This window comes from Equus caballus, chromosome 14 (genome assembly GCF_041296265.1).
Source record: "Equus caballus isolate H_3958 breed thoroughbred chromosome 14, TB-T2T, whole genome shotgun sequence".
Taxonomy (NCBI): domain Eukaryota; kingdom Metazoa; phylum Chordata; class Mammalia; order Perissodactyla; family Equidae; genus Equus; species Equus caballus.
In genome coordinates, this window is record NC_091697.1 from 53,839,517 (window position 1) to 53,856,922 (window position 17,406).

Below are 17,406 nucleotides of genomic sequence, written 5' to 3' on the forward strand. Positions count from 1 at the left end.
TGCCAGAAATAACCAAGGCCTTAACAGAAACCCAGGCCATGGGATATGACTGCTGTGGCTGCAAACGGCCTAGGGACCAGATACTGCCCTCAAAGGGCAAAGGCCCAGCCTTGTCCTAGAGGAAGGGGTGGAAGAGTTAGGCAGCCTTCTCCCTGCTTCCTCCTTGCCTTTCTTTGTGGAGAAAGGAAGAAGACACTGTAGTACACAAGGTTGCTTGGGAAAATGCATTATTCTAATAAAACTTTATTTTTTCAAACACAGCCACAGAGGCAGGACCTCATGTTTAACACACACAGACTTATGGATTTTTTTTTTAATATAAAACAAAGTTTACGAAAAATTTTTTTCCACTTTTTGTGTTTGTAATCCCATTAGCACAGGGACTTTGGCAGCAGGTGGGAGTGAAGGGCAGCTGGAGCTGCCACTGGGCAGTCACCGGGCACAGGACGAGAGCACCAGCCTGGGAGTGGCTTCACTCACACACGCAGGAATACTCACCTACTGGTCAGCCACACCACACACACAACACAGATGCAGATGTCTACCCAGCATCAACCACAGCCCTGTAGGTGTGCTCCACTCTGGGTAAGCCCAATATGTGAAAATCCAAATAGTCAAAACTGCTAAAGTAGAGGGAGGTTGCTTGCTTTACAAAAGAAGCAATCACAGGCTGCTTTTAAATGGTCAGCAGTCCAAATGTATCGAAAAATAGCATTTGGTTTACACAGAACTGTTGGAACAGATCTATTGTGTAAAGCAAAATGAACCACTTCTTGAAAAGGCTTGTCCCAGGGCCACAGATGCTTAGATTGGGAAGCAAGATGATAGTTCCAGCTAGTTTAACCTTCCAGTCTTAAAGTAATGGAATTCAAATATAGTATCTGTAGACTTTCTCCCCTAAGGATGGTGCCCAAGGACTTTGGAGAAGCCAGGGTGGAGGCCAGAATTACTGCCTTCACTTCTTCAGCTTAGGGTCTGCAGTGACCCAGTTGGCACTGCCAGTGGTCTTTTGGAACCTGGCACAGCCAATCTGCAGCAGAGAGCCCAGGGATGAGGATGTCCCAAGAGGAAAAGAACCTGGCACCAGAGAAATTATGGCCTAAAGAGGGAGAAGAGCCAGAGGCAGGGTGAAAACAAGGATGGGCAACTCCTGGGCTCACAGTTTCCCTGGATTCTCCAGAGAGCCTCTCTCAGGCCCCTACAGACCTGGTAGCTCACTGGTAATACATGGTAACTAGCAGAAGAAAGGGAGGAGCCCTGGAAAGGTAGAACTTCTGAGGGCCAGAGGTTCGAGAAGAAATGAGCATCTCCTCTGGAGTGGAGGCCAAGAGGCTGGAGCCCCACTGATGCTCCTATCTGACATGTGGGAGACCCAGCAACCGACAGGTTCAATTCCATGAGGAAGAAAACACATAGACTTTGGTCTTCTTCCCTAATATAAGGAATTGGGTCCTAAGACACCCTGGAAATTGAAGAGAAAAATGCCTTTCTTCCAATAAACAGGAAGGACAGGTCCAATTTGGTTGTGCAGAGTCTAACCAAAGCTGGACAGACCCTCACAAGCTATTGTGGCAGCAGCTTCAGTATGCATCTCCACTGGTGCCAGTCCTACCAAGGCTCCTGCAGTCCTTAAACGCCTCACTGTGGTCACTGGGACCTGCTGCCCTGGCTCAAGTTGTGGGTGAGAAACAAAAAACGAAATTCAATCCAACAACAACAAACTCCCAGCTGCTTCTCACGGCCTTTGCTTTCCACATCCTCAGCCAATCCCTCAGTGAGCCCCAACCTCCCTGAGGTCTCTCAGGGCCAATTAGAGGCAAATAAACATTTCCTGGCAGGAGTGGAAGACAAGCAAACTAGTAAATGCTGATATCCCCTTCCTCTTTCTCAAGCAGGTGAGAAAAGAGGCTCGGCCTCAATCATATAACAACAGGTTTCCCTACAGTCTGCTTCCAAAGGGCAGTGCTGAGGCGAGCTCACTCATGTCCGCTGCAGACCAAATGCCACTTCTCCTGCTGCAGGTTGGCCTCAATAGATGCTGGGGACCAATACAGGGCCTTCATTCCTTGTTCTTGACCCTCAAAGGTCAGAGAGTGACAGGAAAAAGTTCCCGTCAGTAGGGAGGGAAAGAGAGAGATGGAGCCCTTCAACTCTGCCTCAGTTGCCCACATGTGCTTGCATCTATTCAGAGAACGAGAGAGGCAGGTTGTACACAGCATAGGCAATCTGATGAGAAAAAAAGGCCAGCTCAGAAACAATGTGGAGAGCCCTCTCCCGCCCCCAATACTAGATCTATCTAGGGGAAAGGGTGGGCCTGAGGAAAAGACCATTAGATGAGGTCACAGCACTTAAAAGACCCTGCTGTACCCCAAAACAGAATCCTTTGTAGAGCCAGTGGTGCTTATGGATTACAAGCCTGGTTTCAGAGCTACTTAGAAAAAAGAAAAACTCGATGCCCTTCTCTTGACTCCTTGAACAAGCCCCTTGTCCCATGGAAACTCAGGATCCTGGGGGTATCATGATGCTCTGCTGTCAAGGAGCAAGTGCCTTCCTTCCCTAAGGCTATGCAAACACACCTTTCCTTGAGTACACTCCCATGCATGCACACACTCTCACACAATTTCTCCAAGGAGGCTGAATGAACCCCCCACCCTGGCCAAATTCTAAGACACAAGTGCCCTTTGAAGCAAAGGGGCTAGTGAAATTCCCCGAGCTGGGGTCAGCAGACCCCTTCCTTCCCTGCCCATTGCTTTCTCGGTGGCAGGGATACTCACACTCAGGGCCGCCATGGGAAGGGTCTGCTCTGGGGCTGTCCCTCCCGCCACCAGCTCCGTTTATCTTGTCCCGGCCAGTCTCTCGGCATGGTCGAGTTTCCTGGAGCGAGAAGATTTCCGGCTGCCCTGAGTGGGAGCCCTCCACTCACCCCTATTCCCAGGCTGGGCCCCTGGCCTTGGGGCCTCCACACTTGTTAGTAGCCATAAGAGAGTCAGTCTGTGTGGCCCCAGGAAGTAGCCTCTCAGTTTTAGTTCTCCTCAATCAGATTCAAGTCCAGGTCCCCAAAGTCCTGCTGGCATAGTGTCCGCTTGCTCAGCGCCTGCCGCCCCCACCGCACGGCCCCCTCCTCCTCCTCTTCGCTTTCACTCAGCACCTGGGAGGAACCCCCAATGGGGCTGCAGGAAGCAGAGAGGGGTGGGGGGCTACAGGCCATGAACCATGGTGGAGAGACGCTGCTGCCTTCCCGGGCTGTTTCTTGGAGACAGAGACCTCCTGAGTATGGTTTCTGTCAAACAAACAACAAAGTTAAGAAGGCAAACAAAGACACTACCTTCCCAAGAGTACCCTGGCTCAAGCTGTCTTTCAAAGTCTCTCTCTTGGTTACCCTTGAAGGCAGAAGTCCTAGGCTTTAGGGTAAAGTGTGTGAACTCCCTAATAAAATTTGGAAAATTTAGTGTACACCTACATTTCTTTGAGGAAAGGGCCCATAGTTTCTATTAAATTCAAGATAAGTTTATAAACTTCATGTGGGCAGGAATATTGTCTGCCTGTTTCACTATTGTATTATCAGTGCCTAGTCAGAGCCTAGTATATAGTAGGTATTCAATAAATGTTGGCTGATTGGTTGGATGAATGACTCTATCAATAAGTGAATAAGTTCTCAAAGAGGGTTGTGACTCAGTAGTCTAGAAGGAAGCATATGAAAAAAAGGGGCAAGTGCATACAACAACTAGCAAGTCCCACTGGGAAGTCACAAAACATTTGTTGAACAGATGAATGATGCAGTAGCCCATTTTGCTTAAGCCCCCGCTGGTCCACTTGAAGCAGTGAAGGACAAGTGGCAAAACCAGCCTTAAGCGCAAGGAGTGCCGGGGTACTGATGATGGGACTTTTGTGGCTTATGCATTCTCAGAGAGGAGGGAAAGTTCCTCTAGCAGGACATTCTGGGGTCCCTGGAAGGTTTAACATGAGTCTCACCCCAGTCTCTCTGGAACCCTCAGGACTGAGAAGTTTCACAGGACATAGAACTTTTAGTGCTAAAACTAGGACAGTCCTGAGCAAACTGGGATGGTAGATTACCCGAGCAAAAGCTCAGACAGAAAGGAGCTCCAAGGGAGCCCCCGCCAGAAAAGCATGGAGCAGAGGGCAGCTCAAAAGTGAAAATGGAACAGCATCTCCCTACTCCCATCCAAGCTGCCCCAGTCCTGCTGGTCCCACCTGATTCATCTTGTCAAAGTCCAAGGAAGGCCGAAGCCGCCGGGAGTCCTCCTCATGGCGCCGCTTGACCCCAGCTTTGCGGGCATCCAGATCACAAGGCTGTGAGCGGCTTCGGGGAAGATTGCGGAGGCCTCGAGGTCGCCAGGGGAGCTCTGGGGAGGAGGCGGGGGAACTCCGGGCCGAGGGCAAGAAGCGGCTTGCCTGCGGGCCCAGGCTGGGTGACAGGGAGAAGCGGCGCTGGGGTGGGCAAGGTGACAGGGACTCAGCATCACTCTCCCAGGAGCCACTTTGGGGGGAGGCGGCACAGGGTCGAGAAGAATCTTGCGCCAGGGCCAGGCTGAAGAAAGGAGGACTGTAGGGTCTGTGAGCTTGGCCACACTGAGAAGAGGCACTGGGAGCTTGGAGGAACCTGAGGCTGGAGACCCGCTTTGGGGGGCTCTGGTGAGGCACCTGCGGCCCACCCCCTCCACCACTGCCCCGGTGCTTGATGGGAGTCCACAGCTTGGAGGGGGCGGGCCGCCACACTGGCTGCCAGCGAGACAGGTCCACGGGCACTGAGAGTGAGCGGCAGTGCCTCTTGGATGGAGGGGCAGGGGGCACAGGAAGCTTCTCTGGGTCTGGGGGCTCAGGGCTTAGGACTTGGGAGAGGGGCTGCTCCTTTGGGGAACTTCCCCGGCTGGGTGGTCTGAGGTGCAGGCTTAAGCCTGAGGGGTGGTAGCTGAGGTTGAGGCTGTCCTGGAACTCAGCACAGGAACAGTGGGGTAGGCCCCTCCAGGAAGCACCTTCTGGAAGGCATTCATAATAAAAATAATATTAATGATAGCTGATACATTTTTAAGAGCTTACTAGGTGCCACACAATGTAATGAGCACTTTATGTGAGGTTTCCCAAAAACCTCATGAGGTAAGTACTATTATTATCTCCATTTTACAGATGAGAGAAGATCAGTAACTTGCCCAAAGTCACGTAGGAATCAAACGACCAAAGCAGGATTCAAACTCAGGTCTGTCTGATGCTAAGGCTAAGTTTTTTAACCACTATGCTATACTGCCTCCATTACGAGGAACCACCTGAAATGGAAAATATAGTCTCATATACTGCCTGCCACTCCCTCTCAAAGGTAGAATGAGTCAAGGGAAACAAATGTGTGTGTGTGTGCCCTGCTCAGTCCTCACCCCACTCCATCTAGCCTTACTTTGCTCCCTCGCCCTGCAGCCGGGGGTTGTGAATAGCAGATCAATGCTCTCCTGCCTTAGCATTTCCCCTTGCTATGTGTCAACAGCACCAAGACAGGAGTTAGAGTTGCCAAGGAGTAAGAGGTAATCAAGTAGGTAACAGACAATTCTCATTCCTAAGGAGGGCAAACAGGGTGGGGAAGGCCTTTGATGGCACCTGTGCTTCGGAAACCCTAGGATTGCTCGTGTTCCTTTGCGTCTGGCCACCCACAAGGAAACGCTCAACACAACACACTTATATGAAAGATCTAGCTATATTAAGTAGAAGAAAAAGTACCAAATAACATATAGAGTATACAACCTTTTGTGTTAAAAGAGTAAGAATAAAAAATATACATTTAAATGTGCTTCTATTTATATAAAGACACTCTGGTTGGATAGACAAGAAACTAATAATAGGAGGTACTTTTAGGGAGGTGGTGGGAGCTGGGTGGACAGGAGAAGGGAGACTTTTCTCAGTATAACTTACTGCTATTTTAAAATTTTTGAACCATCCGAATGTATTACCTATTCAAAAAAATTAGATGACAAAAGTCCCCACAAGGCTAGAATAAGAGCAAACTAAACAGATAAATTCCATGCTGGTGCAGTAAAATGGAGACAAGTGCCAATCTCAGAAGGTGACCCTGGCAACAAAGTTGTGGATGTAGGCTAGCTAGCCCTGGTCACTGTAAACCAATGAAAGAAATGTGTGGATGGAGGATGGGCATACACACATGCACACACAATGCCTTACCAGACACAAGCTGGAAAGGGTTCCCACAATTGGAGATGTCTGCATGATCAGGCAAAGGCTAAGGGAGAGAGAATAGCCATCATGATTCAGGTTCAGCACACAGATTTCTAGGAAGCCCTCTTCAGCTCACCCCTGCAAACCATGGGCTATAAGGATGTTAGGGACTCCTAAGTGTTCTCTTCTTGTCTTTCCAAAGTTAGCAAGTAAAATAATCCACATCTTCCAACATCTCAAACCCTTCTCCACCCAAGATTTGCTGTCCTTTCTCTAAAATTCCTGCCCCCTTCCTTTTGGGCTGGGTTTTGAGCCTTTATTGGGTTCTTCCAGTACAAGTACCATGACTCATAACAGCACAGGACGAGGGTGAAGTATTAGCAACAAACAGCCTCAGAAAAAAGGGGGAGGGGGTCGTGGAGAAGCAGAAAGACTGGTCTTTTACCAGACTGATGCTGAAGCGTGTGCATTTCAGCTCATCCAGAGTCTGCTTCTGTAGCTGCTCAGTGATCAGGGTTATCATGATTCTCCCCAGGATTTGACTTGCACACTTTGGAGCAAATGATGGATGTCTTCCCTGTCGTTCTTCCAGACCTCACTCGTGAGCCGTCTTCTGCCACTGCAGCACCATTCTAGCACCATTGGGACTTCCCTCTCCAGTCATGCCTGCTGAGTCTGCCAATTACAGAGGGACCAGCCCCAAGTGATATTAGAGATGTACCTGGTCCAGAGATGGAAAATGCATGGCACATACCACAGCATCCCTAAGCCAGGCCTCTGGCAGACATCATTAATTGATCACAGCTCTCTCCTGCTAAGCCTAAACATAGCCTCAGAAACATCCTGAACTTGGCACTCCAGATAACCAGTAAAATGAACTGGAGTTAGCAAGCAAGTTGAAACCTATTTGCCGTTCCTAACTGGTTCATGCTCTGCTCTGTCTACCCAGAATACCAGCACCACTTCAAAAACAGCTCAAATGAGAGGGATTCCCAATGGTTATTTCTATCCTGATTAGCCCAATATTTTCTTTATCCTCTAGGCACAAGCAAACAGAGGTACCCTTTTCCTAAACAACAGAAATAGTAATAGGTATCAGGGAAGAGCAGTGGTTGTAGGAATGACTTTCTTCTTCAGACCAATCAGAACAATATAGAGTATACAACCTTTGGTGAGAGGATAAGGAAATGGTCCCAGGGTAATTCCAATTACATTTCAACTCTATAGATGTTAAAAACAACTACTCTATGACTTCATTCAACTAAGTTTTTAGCCGGATCTGACTCAAAGACCACGGACACAATTAATCTAGACTCTCACAGTCAGTTTCAGTAGAAGCAAACTAATTCAGAAAACAGGCTTCAAGCCCACACAACTGCTTGAGGGGCCTTGCTCAAGGGAAAAGGGGAGCTTAACGCAGTGTTTTGATACTGTACTGCCTATTCCCAGAAATGACCACCAAGCAGACACCTGATCAGAGAATGTATGTAGCATTTGCTAGTAGAGAGAACTATCAAGAAATCTAAATCTTGATCTTATTTGCTGTGACAGTTTTGTCAAATCATTTAACCTTTCTTGACCTCAGTTTACCCATAAGTAAAATGGGCAGAATAATCTTAATCTGTCACAGGGACAATACAACATGAAATATTAAAATGTAAAAAGCATACCGTCTGATCTGTACAAATCAGGAGTCCACATAGACTGCTGTTTCTCAATCCTCCTGTTTGTTGCTCTATGAAGCCTCAGAATGCCACAAGTGATGATATCATTAAGATCAAGTTTATCTATTTGGCTGGATGCCAACCTTCCTCATCTGCATACCAAGAGAAGCCCAAAAGGGCTCTTCTGTGACCTTGGGGGCAGATCACTTTCTATTTTTGCAAAAAGGAGGGAATCATCTCTACCCCATTGCCACTTCAGAGGGAGGCACGCCACAAGGAAGAGCAAAGAAATACACGTGGATGTACTTGGAGTTTTTTGGAAGAAAGGTGTGAGAAGCCAATCATCATTCTAGTTAACTATCATTTTCATGCATAATTATTATTACCACCCTGAACGAAGTTCCAGCTTCCTGAAAGCTCCCTTCAACTGCTTCCCCTATGTTCTTGAGGGAGAAGCTAAACCTTATATCACTTCTGCTCTTGGTTTCTTAACTTTACCCTCAGAGATCAAGTAGAGAGGGAACCTAACTGCACACTTTTATCCCAGAGACCTCAGGCCTCAGGCTGACCAGCCATGAGGAGCAGGGAGTGAAGCAAACTCTTTCAAGCTTTTCATGAGGCATTTGGCCAAACAGCAAACTCCCAGCTCTCTCTGGGATCAAGCGAAGAGAGTGATTTTGTGTTTTTCTGCATTTTAATTGTTGGGATGTGGCCACACACGGCGGTAATTGGAACAATGCAACTACCACCACGCAACTGATACTCTCAGCCTGAGTTTCCTAAAACAGGCCAGGCAGAGAGGGGGAACAGAACGGAAGCCATAAGGAATCAAACCAGGACACAAAAGAAGGCAAACCAGCTCCACGAGGGGCCTCCTCTTTCTCAGGCAGGCATAGAAAAAAGTGTAAGAAGCTCTCTCTTGCCGCCTTCCTTCCCCTTCCATTTTGTATATCTGAGGGGCAGAGACGGCCCTGAACATTCACTAAACAAGTTAAAACTTCTCAGCTTAACAACTGGCACGGGGCTCAGTCCTTCACAGAGCAGCAGGCCTAGACCCTGCCCAAAACCCCACCAGGCCCAACTCTCAATCCAGGCTTTCTCTCCACCATTAGCCCCCTAAAATAAAGACTGGACTCCCACCCCATCTCCTATTGGATGGCAGTAACCCCTGACATTCGGGTTTCAGGGATGCTGAGGTTGTGTTGAAACCTGGAGAACCTAGGATCAAGTCAGGCCAAAGGAGAGGAGAGTCACAAATCCCCTAGGGACCTTCCCCCCAGGTCCCAGTCCCAGACCTCTGGGGGAGACTGAAAGAAAACATGAGGGAGGCAGGGAGGTGCATGAACAGGTAAGTGGGGATCTGACTGCTCTTCCTCCATATGGCTCTGGTGGGGAAAGGGGTGACAGTGAGGAGCACCCCTCCCCCCCACCTCGATGAAGAAGCAAAAGCTAGGCCCCCCACCAATCTTCAACCTCTCCCTAGGTTGCCCTGCCTGTCCCCGCGGGGTGGGGCATGGGGGGTCCGCTGGCCCCTGGTGGGGGGGCGCCAGGGCTCGCTCAGGGGGGCTGTCGCTCGCCTCTTCCCAATCAGCTTCCATCATCTGGCCGCGGGAAGCGAACTCAAGACGCAAGGGGATGGAGAGGGTCTGGGACTTAGCACTCCGCCACCCCCTCCCCCACCGGGTCCCGTGCTCTCCCCGCGGAGGCGGCCAGCGAAGCCGTACCGCGCGGGCGGCCGGGCTGGGGGAGGGGAAAGGGGGAAGGAGGGAGGGACGGTTGAGGTGCCCGCCCCGAGGCCCCAGCGCCACCTGCCCTCCGCCACCTACCGCGGCTCCTCCAGCTCCCAGGGCCGCGGCCGGAGCAGCTCTGAGCGCTCCTTTCGCCCCACGGTGCCCTTAAAAGGCGCCGGCACGAACCAACGGGCCCCTCAGGAGTGTGGGGGATCGCTTCGGTTCACAGAATCCCCCTGAACCGCCCGCGGAGGCTCCAGCCCGGCGCCGTTTCTCTCTCAAAGTCTTTCTTGGATAGCGCTGTCGGGAACGAGCCCAGCTCTTTGATTTAGGGATGAGGGTGGCTTCCTCACTATCGTGTCACCCCCTCCAAAATATTGCAGAAGGTGGACGGGCCCAGTTGGAGGCATATCTCGAAACCCGCGGGGGAGGCCGTGTCGGACGAAGGTAAACAAAGCCATCGCCCCCGCCCTCCATTCCTACCTGGGCCCAAGTACAGCACTCTACTCGGCTCGGGTAGCATAACAGCATTGACCAAGGTTCCTCTCACCTGCTCTCCTTTCCCGCACTCTACGGCCGTCTTACTGAAGGAATCCCCCTACCCCTGGCAGAGGACCCGTCCGCGGCGTGAAGGCTTCTGGGAAGTGTAGTCCAAGAGCCGACTAAGGCCTGCTCTGAGTCCCAGGAGCCCCTCTTCCAGCTGCCGGATCGGCTCGAACCTTATAAACCCGGGATTTATAACGGTCGCGGGGCCGTTCCTACTTGGTTCTGTAATTAGCCCCTACCCAAAACACTTTGTAAAACTGAGGAGGGCTCAAGGCTGTTCACTCCTTCTCCTCCCTCTACGCACCTCCCCCCCCCCAGCAGGATGAGGTAATGGGATTGTGATTATGACATCATAGGCGGTTCAGTTGCTTGCTTGGGGGGGGGGGGGCGGGGGCGGGGAATACGGTGGTTACAGCTGGACCTTTTTCGTTAAGACAGAAAGGGAGGGAGAAAACACGCAGATGAGGTAAAGATGTTGATGGCGCTACATTTCCTCTTCAGGAAGAAGAAACTACCTTTTATTAAATCTCCACCACTACCACCTCCCACCTCAGCCAAAGTTTAAGTCCTTTTGAAAGAGACCGAATGTAGACGTTAGAAGGCGAAGAGGTTGGGGAACAGCTAGATGGTTTCTGGCTGTTATGTAAACTCAAGTCTCAGCTATCAAAGGTTTAGAGAGACGGGCAAAAAGATGGAAAAAGGAGAGGTTTTAAACAATGGCTTCGTGTTGTGATCTCTTTGTAGGGCAGAGTTTTAGATTTCTTTTTTAATCTATTGGAAAGTAGCAGTAATGCAAATAATCTTCACTATTATACTTAGCAACAAGTCCCCTGAAAGACATCGGTTTTCCCTAAATATTTTGTTCCCCACTCAAGTCTGGGACAGATAAGTAACTATGATAAACTAGAAAGTAGAGGCAGTGGTGGGGATCTTCCTCATAGAGCCAGGGAAGGGAGGAAGCAGGAGCCACCAGGTCTGCAAACTGAAAAATAAGAGTAAAGGGAAAGGGAGGTACTTAGGAAGAAAATGGGGGTGGAGGGAAGATGCACTGCACATTTCCTTGCTCTGCATCTTGCCCTTTGGCAAAAGAAGGAGCAGGGGCAGGGACCATGAACTATAGGAGACATGGTTTCCAATAATTGCTGTTGTGCATCACTTATGTGCCAGGCACTGTGCTACATACTTTAAATATGTATACTCATTTTTGCTTACAATCATCGAGTGAAGCAAAATCTCGTTATTTGATAGATGAAATGGCTAGAGAGGTTAAATGACTGCCCATGTGGTAGGCAAAGGTAGTATTACAAAGCAGTTTAAGGCTCTAAAGCCCTCGGTTTTCACCACTCGCTGATCCCCCTTTTTATTATTAACCATGCTTACTAAAGTTAAATGATGGAGTATAAGAAGTTAGCAGTGGCTCCATTTGCAAAACATTGAAAGAAACTGAGACAGTTAAAAAAAAAGCAAACCTGTAAGTCAGGTTTCAGGCCTCATTTCAAAGAACGATTACACCCCTTTCATCAAATATAAAATAGCCCCTAGTGCAGCCCAACCCCCCCCCATTACTAACTATAATTAAATCTCCTTATGCCACTTTTAGTTCTCAAGGTTTTTTTACTCACATCCTATTTGTTCCTGCTGCCCCATTTTCCTTCTTTTGTTCTTGGGCTACTACCTTGAACCCCATCTTCATTGTGACCTCATGGGCCAGACCCCTCTCTGACCCTGCTCTAATGGGTTTCAGCAGAGGATACTGCCTGGGTTCCCTCCTGGCCTCCGTCAAGATTCTCCGAGTGTTCCAGGGTCTGAAGCCAGTCATCCAGTAGGTCATCCAAAGGGGTGGAATCCATTGGCTTTAAGAGACTCTCCATTCCCTGCCTAGGAAGGCAGCAGAGTCAGAGGAACATGTACCTCATTTAGACCCCCTTTTCAACCAGCGAAAGCTAAACCTCTGCGAAGTGGGGAGAGGTAGGGTTCAGTCCACCACTCACAGCAGGAACTAGGAATAGTGTACACACCCCTCAGCCCCCCTGCCCTGCAGAGGCTGGCTGGGGGGGTCCCAGGAATGTAGAGCTCTTCTCCACTGCCTGATCTGGGCATCCCAGGAGCGACGGCTGTATCTCCTGTTCTTGTTTGGCGTTTGAGGGTGAAGTCCTGGCTGTCGCTGTGCTCTGGCAATGACAAATATGTGTTAGACTGAGGTCAAGGTGAGGGGCACAACTCACTGCTTTATCACAATGAATCAGGAGACTCGTTAGGGAATTCCCTGAGAATGAGGTAGGATCAATGCTGTCAATCCAACAGAAAAAACAAATCAAATCAGATTAAACACCAAACTTCCTAACTTGCTAATATTCTTTCTTCTGGGAAGGATAAATTAGATATTCCAACTCCCTCAGAAGTCAAAATAGATATAAAAGAAGATAGTATCTGATATCCCTTTAAAATGCATTCTACGCGTTCATACATTTGGTTTGAAGGTATGCATGTAAACGTACATGTAATTAGGCAAATATGTTGCAGTTAGCCAAGTCAGCTGGAGGCATGAGATAAAAATGGTTGGAAGGAAAAAACTTCAATAGCAAGCATGGTAGAGCTTTAAAAAGTCTTATGGGCCAAGTATGACTTGTTCTATTTGAAAAAAATCTTGGAAACTCATTTTGGAGATTAGATTGCAGGAGAATTAGTTTTAGTAATGCTCCAACTTGGTGAGAACACTCAGATTCTAGTATCTTTCCATCACCCGACACTGAACTAAAGCCACTTGGTTGATGTTCTTGTTATGACCACTTACAACTGTACTCACTTGGGGACCTGCTGCAGAAAGCACTGGTAACCAGGCGTGCGTTTGCCATAATCTATCTGCTTTTGCCGCCGTTGTAGGACAGTTTCATCTGTCTCTACTTCCCACCTGCGAGGAAGTATACAGTGGTCCCATGAAGTGTGATTATAGTCATCAAAGCAGAAACCAACTCATCCCACACTCCCATAATCCCTAGCCTGATTTTTGAACTCACCTGGCATGGCAGGACTCTGTGCTGACTCCCACACTCACCATCTCTATCTTAGAGACAAAGATTCTTCACACACCTTCTTTCAGGGGAAGCAGATTCTACAGATGAAAAGGGTAAAACCCAGCTGACTACACTGCACCTCTCAGCCACTACCACCACCAAGATCCTACCACCAGATAAAGGTTGTATTTCTGATTTACTGTTTCTCAAAGATAAAGGCTGCATTTCTGATTTGTTTCTTAAAGTGAGATCTGCAAGCCATCTGCATGGGTAGCTCCTGGAGGCCTTGAGAATTCCTAGGCCCCACTCTAGACCTATTGAATTATTTTGGGGGCCTGCATTTTAAAGAGCTTCCAAGGTTATTTTAAACATTTTTTATTACGGAAAATATCAAATATACAGAGAAGAGAATAACATTATGCTTTGCTACTCAAGGTATGGTCCCAGAACCAGCCACATCAGCATCGGCTGGGAGCTTGTTAGAAGTGCAAACTCTTGGGCCCTAACCCAGACCTACTGAGTCAGAATCTGCATTTTAACGAGATCCCGAGGTGATTAGTATGCACATTAAACTTTGAGAGCACTGATATAATGGATGCCCAGTTCCCCATCACTCAATACTCATGGCCAATTTTGTTTCATTTATACCCACCACCACTTCCACAGGATTATTTAAAAGCAAAACTCCAAGATTAAGTTCTTAATATCACCTAGTGCAAATTTCCAAAAACAACCAAAGTTTGGGATCCTTGGGACTGTGATAAGGATTATGCCAAGGGATGATTCAACTCCCCTACTTTCCCTGAAAAATGAATTTCCTTTACCCCACATAACCTAGCGTCTCTGAGATGCTGCGCTCTCAAAGGAACACCGAACAAGGAAAGCTCTTGGAAGGGGCCAATGCCCCTCAGCATAAATACGCACACCTGTCTCGCCCCAACGTCTGCCACACCAGGAGCAAATGTTCCATCTCCAGCGGAAGGCTAGCAAAATTAAGAGGGAAAGGTCCACTTAACGACAAGAGAAAAAAGCAAGGAAAAAGAAATGTTTAAAACACCCAAGTAAACAAACGTCTCCAGGTCTTATCCTAACCAGTGGTCGTCGCTGGCCAGGTGCAATTTAAATCTCCCGGGGTTGGACGAGCAGAGGGAAAGGAGAGCTCAGAAAGGGTGTGGCGATTGGCTAGAGGGAGAGCCAATGGTACGCCAGGCTCCCTGTGGGGCGGGGCTTACCTAGTCGCTCGCTGAACGCTGGTGCGCCAATCGGCATCCGACTCTGGCTGCGGGGCGGGGCAAATAGTGCTCCTGCCCGAGAAAACTCACGCCCCCGGGTGATGTACGAGACAAACGATTGGCCGAGGGGGTCTGGGCGGACGCGCGGAGATTGGCTGACGCAGTTTAGAGGCGAGCGGGATAGGTTATTGGGAGGGCGGAAGGTTTGAATGGTCAAGGTCTGTGGCAGTTGATATCCTCGCACGCAAGCTGTAACTTCGACTCTATGCGGAGAGAAGCGGCAAATCCTGACCCTGGCCTATCCAGTCGAGAAGCAGAATTGTAGCCTGGTTAATCGCTTCCTTTCTCCAGATTTCCTTTACTTCTGCTCCAGTCTTCACTTGTGTCTGATCCCCATCCACTCCCTTTCTCCTGAAGGTAGGTCTCAGACTCAAACCTGAGGTTAGCCCGGAGTCGTCTCCGCTGCAGAATCGCCGAGACCCCATGGTCCCTCAGGGTCCGGTCCGGGCCCGGCAAACGGAAGTTCGGAAGACCTAATAGGCATTATCACGAGTTAGGAGAGGTGAATTCCTTCCGGTCAGGAGTCACGAGCTGTGTGGCCCGGAACCAAAGGGTTTTTTCCCTCTTTAAGGTCCTGAGATTGCCTCTCGGTAAATTCAGGTCCCGACGAAAAGGCCAAGCCGCTTCGGGCAAGTGCGATTTAACCATCAAGCCAAGTTGTGATTCACGGTTTGGGGATGCCCCTCCTGCGATACCGATCCGCTCGCCGCTGCTGGGAAGGGTGGGGGAGGCTGTGACAGCTAGACAATATAGACGACGTTCGCCTCTTAGCTAGGTTTTATTGTTTTTCTTAGTGAGAGCTCGGAGACCATGTCTGCAGAACTCTTCTCATTCACGAGAGAGCCAGGAAGCCCTGGCTCAGGACCTAGTTTTAGATCCAATCAGAGGAAGATATTAAACCTGCTCCTGGAGAGAGACACTTCCTTTACCGTCTGTCCAGATCTCCCTAGAACGCCAGTGGACAAACTCTTTGGTGATTCTGGACACCTAAGCATTTTGTCTGGGTAAAGCTTTTCTTTTCAGACCTTATCTCCTTTGCTTTTCTAAACAGTTTTAGGTTTTGTTTTTGTTTTTAACTATGCGGGCTCAAAGATGACAGTTTAAGTCTCAGCTCTGCCCTTGACTAACTATGTGACCCTTTTGAGTCTCAGGCTTCTTTTCTGTGACATAGAAATAATAATACTATCCTATCTTATGAGAATCTTGCGAGAATCAAATGATGTGATGTCTGGGAAAAGTCTTTGAAAACTCTTGCATTGTGTGAGTTGGTCACTTTAGTGGTATCAATATTAGTGTTACTGTTATTGTACTTTAAATTTTGGTCATGCCCTGATGCCTCAGCTAGCAAACAAAGTTGCAGAGTTATGGACCTGAGAAGTACTAAAGATTGCAGGGAGAAATCAAATTTATGTACTCATGGTGCACAAGGGCAGAAGATGTGGGGTCAAGACCTATCTTGGCCAATGAACTTTGGTTCTTAATTTAAAAAATTATCTTGTCTCAATATGTGGGTGAGGAGAAAATGAGGTACAGATTATTGGAGTAGAGAAAAGGTAAGAGAATTTTCTCATCCTAGTCTGAGATATTTCCAAAAGCAATTAGATTTATTTGGACACTGTTCAGATTATGTGATAGTCATTGAGAGGTGTTTCAAAACAAGAGGATAACACGATCTTTGTCTTTTAAGGATATTACAACTTAATGGGAATCTTAATGTATTATTGTCTCAACAGAGGAACCCCAAAATGTTGCCTTGATCTTTCGAATCTTAGCAGTGGAGAGATGTCTGCCACTCAGCTTACCACTTCTGCAGACCATGATGAAACTGGTAGGGAGAAGGGAGGTAAAGGCCTCAAGGGAAAGAATAACTTTTAAGGGGGAGGGCAGGGTAGAAGGATAGAGATGGAAGGTGATAAAGATAGGTAGCGAGCCTTGAAGTTGGAATTTTTTGGGTACCCAGAAGATTTTTGAGGAGAATGATTAAACCAATGGGAAGAGAAAGATCACACTAATAGGAGCCGCTTTGCATTTGAAAAGTTAGACAGGAAGGAATATGTGTTGACTGATTGATTGTGAGAATGAAAGTAGTAGTTAAGATGAGTTTTATGCCCTAGTCTAATCTCAGCAGAGGCAAAGAAACCCACATACAGAAAAACTTTGGGGTCAGCAGGTGATGCAGCAATTAAGTGCGCACATTCCGCTTGGGCTGCCTGGGGTTTGCTGGTTCGGATCCCGGGTGCAGACATGGCGCCACGTGGCAAGCCATGCTGTGGTAGGCATCCCACATATAAAGTAGAGGAAGATGGGCACCGATGTTAGCTCAGGGCCAGTCTTCCTCAGCAAAAAGAGGAGGATTGGCAGCAGTTAGCTCAGGTCTAATCTTCCTCAAAAAAAAAAAAGAAAGAAAAATTTGTTAACTAATTCTTATGTGTTTTTATAAGGCCTGTGCCTGAAAGGAATATGTTTTATTAGTCAACCATTTTAGTATTTGTTCTAATTTTAGATTTACTGAGTGGTAAGCTTTCTTTTCTACTCATGAAAAAAATCTCTGTAGGTTAACATAGTGTACTGCTTCCTAACTTTTCTTCTTTCAGTGACACGTGTAAATTCTTAAATTTCCACGAACTTGTACCTTGTACCCTGCTACCTTGTACCATGAAATTGGTACCTATCAAGAGACTTTGTGTTCAAAAGGTCAGCTTTTGAAATTAATATGACTTACTGGTAATGAAGATATCAGAAGGAAAGACAAGATACATGGACAAGAATAACTCTTCATATCTGTTTGCAGGTCACTTGAATTCTTCAGGACCTCAGGGGATACAATTATCTGCGATGTAAGTTCTTTGGCTAAATGAACCCCATGCTGAATACTGACACGGGGATTTTATCCTATTTAGACTATGCAGAGTATAGAATGTGTCACTTTGGGTATAAGTGGGCCTGAAGGCCTAGATCCTTCCCTTGAAAGGTTTTTAAGTTT

General features: G+C 47.9%; 3 protein-coding genes across 34 annotated transcripts in view; 1 reads left to right on the top strand and 2 right to left on the bottom strand.

The window, feature by feature from the left end:
- Positions 1 to 210: 210 nt before the first annotated feature.
- FAM53C (family with sequence similarity 53 member C) lies at positions 211 to 10,457 on the bottom strand. Of its 4 annotated transcripts, none has more exons than XM_001504275.5 (5): positions 10,122 to 10,457; positions 6,623 to 6,852; positions 6,184 to 6,241; positions 4,213 to 4,997; positions 211 to 3,280 (listed from the first exon to the last, which is right to left on the bottom strand). In XM_001504275.5, exons 2-5 carry the CDS (start codon positions 6,698 to 6,700, stop codon positions 3,023 to 3,025), a joined length of 1,179 nt encoding a protein of 392 aa, XP_001504325.1. In that variant the 5' UTR covers positions 6,701 to 6,852; positions 10,122 to 10,457; the 3' UTR covers positions 211 to 3,022. The 4 variants fall into 4 exon arrangements, with proteins under 4 accessions (XP_001504325.1, XP_014586132.1, XP_003362854.1 ...); XM_014730646.3 differs by having other exon boundaries at positions 10,055 to 10,152; XM_003362806.5 differs by lacking the exon at positions 10,122 to 10,457 and adding an exon at positions 9,668 to 9,808.
- The window catches only part of CDC25C (cell division cycle 25C), a 34,416-nt gene continuing 26,594 nt past the window's right edge, over positions 9,585 to 17,406 (top strand). For 3 of the 28 annotated variants that reach the window (XM_023617621.2, XM_023617620.2, XM_023617623.2), the window contains exons 1-4: positions 9,884 to 10,018; positions 15,218 to 15,427; positions 16,157 to 16,266; positions 17,215 to 17,260. In XM_023617621.2, the coding sequence (XP_023473389.1) occupies positions 9,906 to 10,018; positions 15,218 to 15,427; positions 16,157 to 16,266; positions 17,215 to 17,260 (479 nt within the window). In that variant the 5' untranslated portion in view covers positions 9,884 to 9,905. Of the gene's footprint in view, positions 10,019 to 10,475; positions 10,584 to 14,545; positions 14,781 to 15,217; positions 15,428 to 16,156; positions 16,267 to 17,214; positions 17,261 to 17,406 lie in introns of those variants that run through there. The other 25 variants (XR_011425556.1, XM_070234198.1, XM_070234197.1 and 22 more) reach the window with 21 other exon arrangements.
- SLBP2 (stem loop binding protein 2) lies at positions 10,599 to 14,874 on the bottom strand. Of its 2 annotated transcripts, XM_023616949.2 has the most exons (7): positions 14,364 to 14,874; positions 14,056 to 14,114; positions 13,135 to 13,229; positions 12,924 to 13,028; positions 12,136 to 12,288; positions 11,872 to 11,995; positions 10,599 to 11,099 (listed from the first exon to the last, which is right to left on the bottom strand). In XM_023616949.2, the coding sequence occupies exons 3-7, from the start codon at positions 13,173 to 13,175 to the stop codon at positions 10,968 to 10,970; spliced, it is 555 nt and encodes a 184-aa protein (XP_023472717.1). In that variant the 5' UTR covers positions 13,176 to 13,229; positions 14,056 to 14,114; positions 14,364 to 14,874; the 3' UTR covers positions 10,599 to 10,967. The 2 variants fall into 2 exon arrangements, with proteins under 2 accessions (XP_023472717.1, NP_001254730.1); NM_001267801.1 differs by lacking the exon at positions 14,364 to 14,874 and having other exon boundaries at positions 10,949 to 11,099; positions 14,058 to 14,222.

Excerpts from the sequence above, each read along its gene's own strand:
- FAM53C (XM_001504275.5), bottom strand. The coding sequence starts at position 6,700 with ATGATAACCCTGATCACTGAGCAGCTACAGAAGCAGACTCTGGATGAG. Across the intron at positions 4,998-6,183 it reads CCCTTTCCAGCTTGTGTCTG|AAGGTGCTTCCTGGAGGGGC; the intron begins GTAAGGCATTGT and ends AATGCCTTCCAG. Across the intron at positions 3,281-4,212 it reads ACTTTGACAAGATGAATCAG|AAACCATACTCAGGAGGTCT; the intron begins GTGGGACCAGCA and ends TTTGTTTGACAG.
- SLBP2 (XM_023616949.2), bottom strand. The coding sequence starts at position 13,175 with ATGGTGAGTGTGGGAGTCAGCACAGAGTCCTGCCATGCCAG. Across the intron at positions 11,996-12,135 it reads CAGGGCAGGGGGGCTGAGGG|GCAGGGAATGGAGAGTCTCT; the intron begins GTGTGTACACTA and ends CTGCCTTCCTAG. Across the intron at positions 11,100-11,871 it reads GCCAGGAGGGAACCCAGGCA|TTTGCAGACCTGGTGGCTCC; the intron begins GTATCCTCTGCT and ends CTTATTTTTCAG.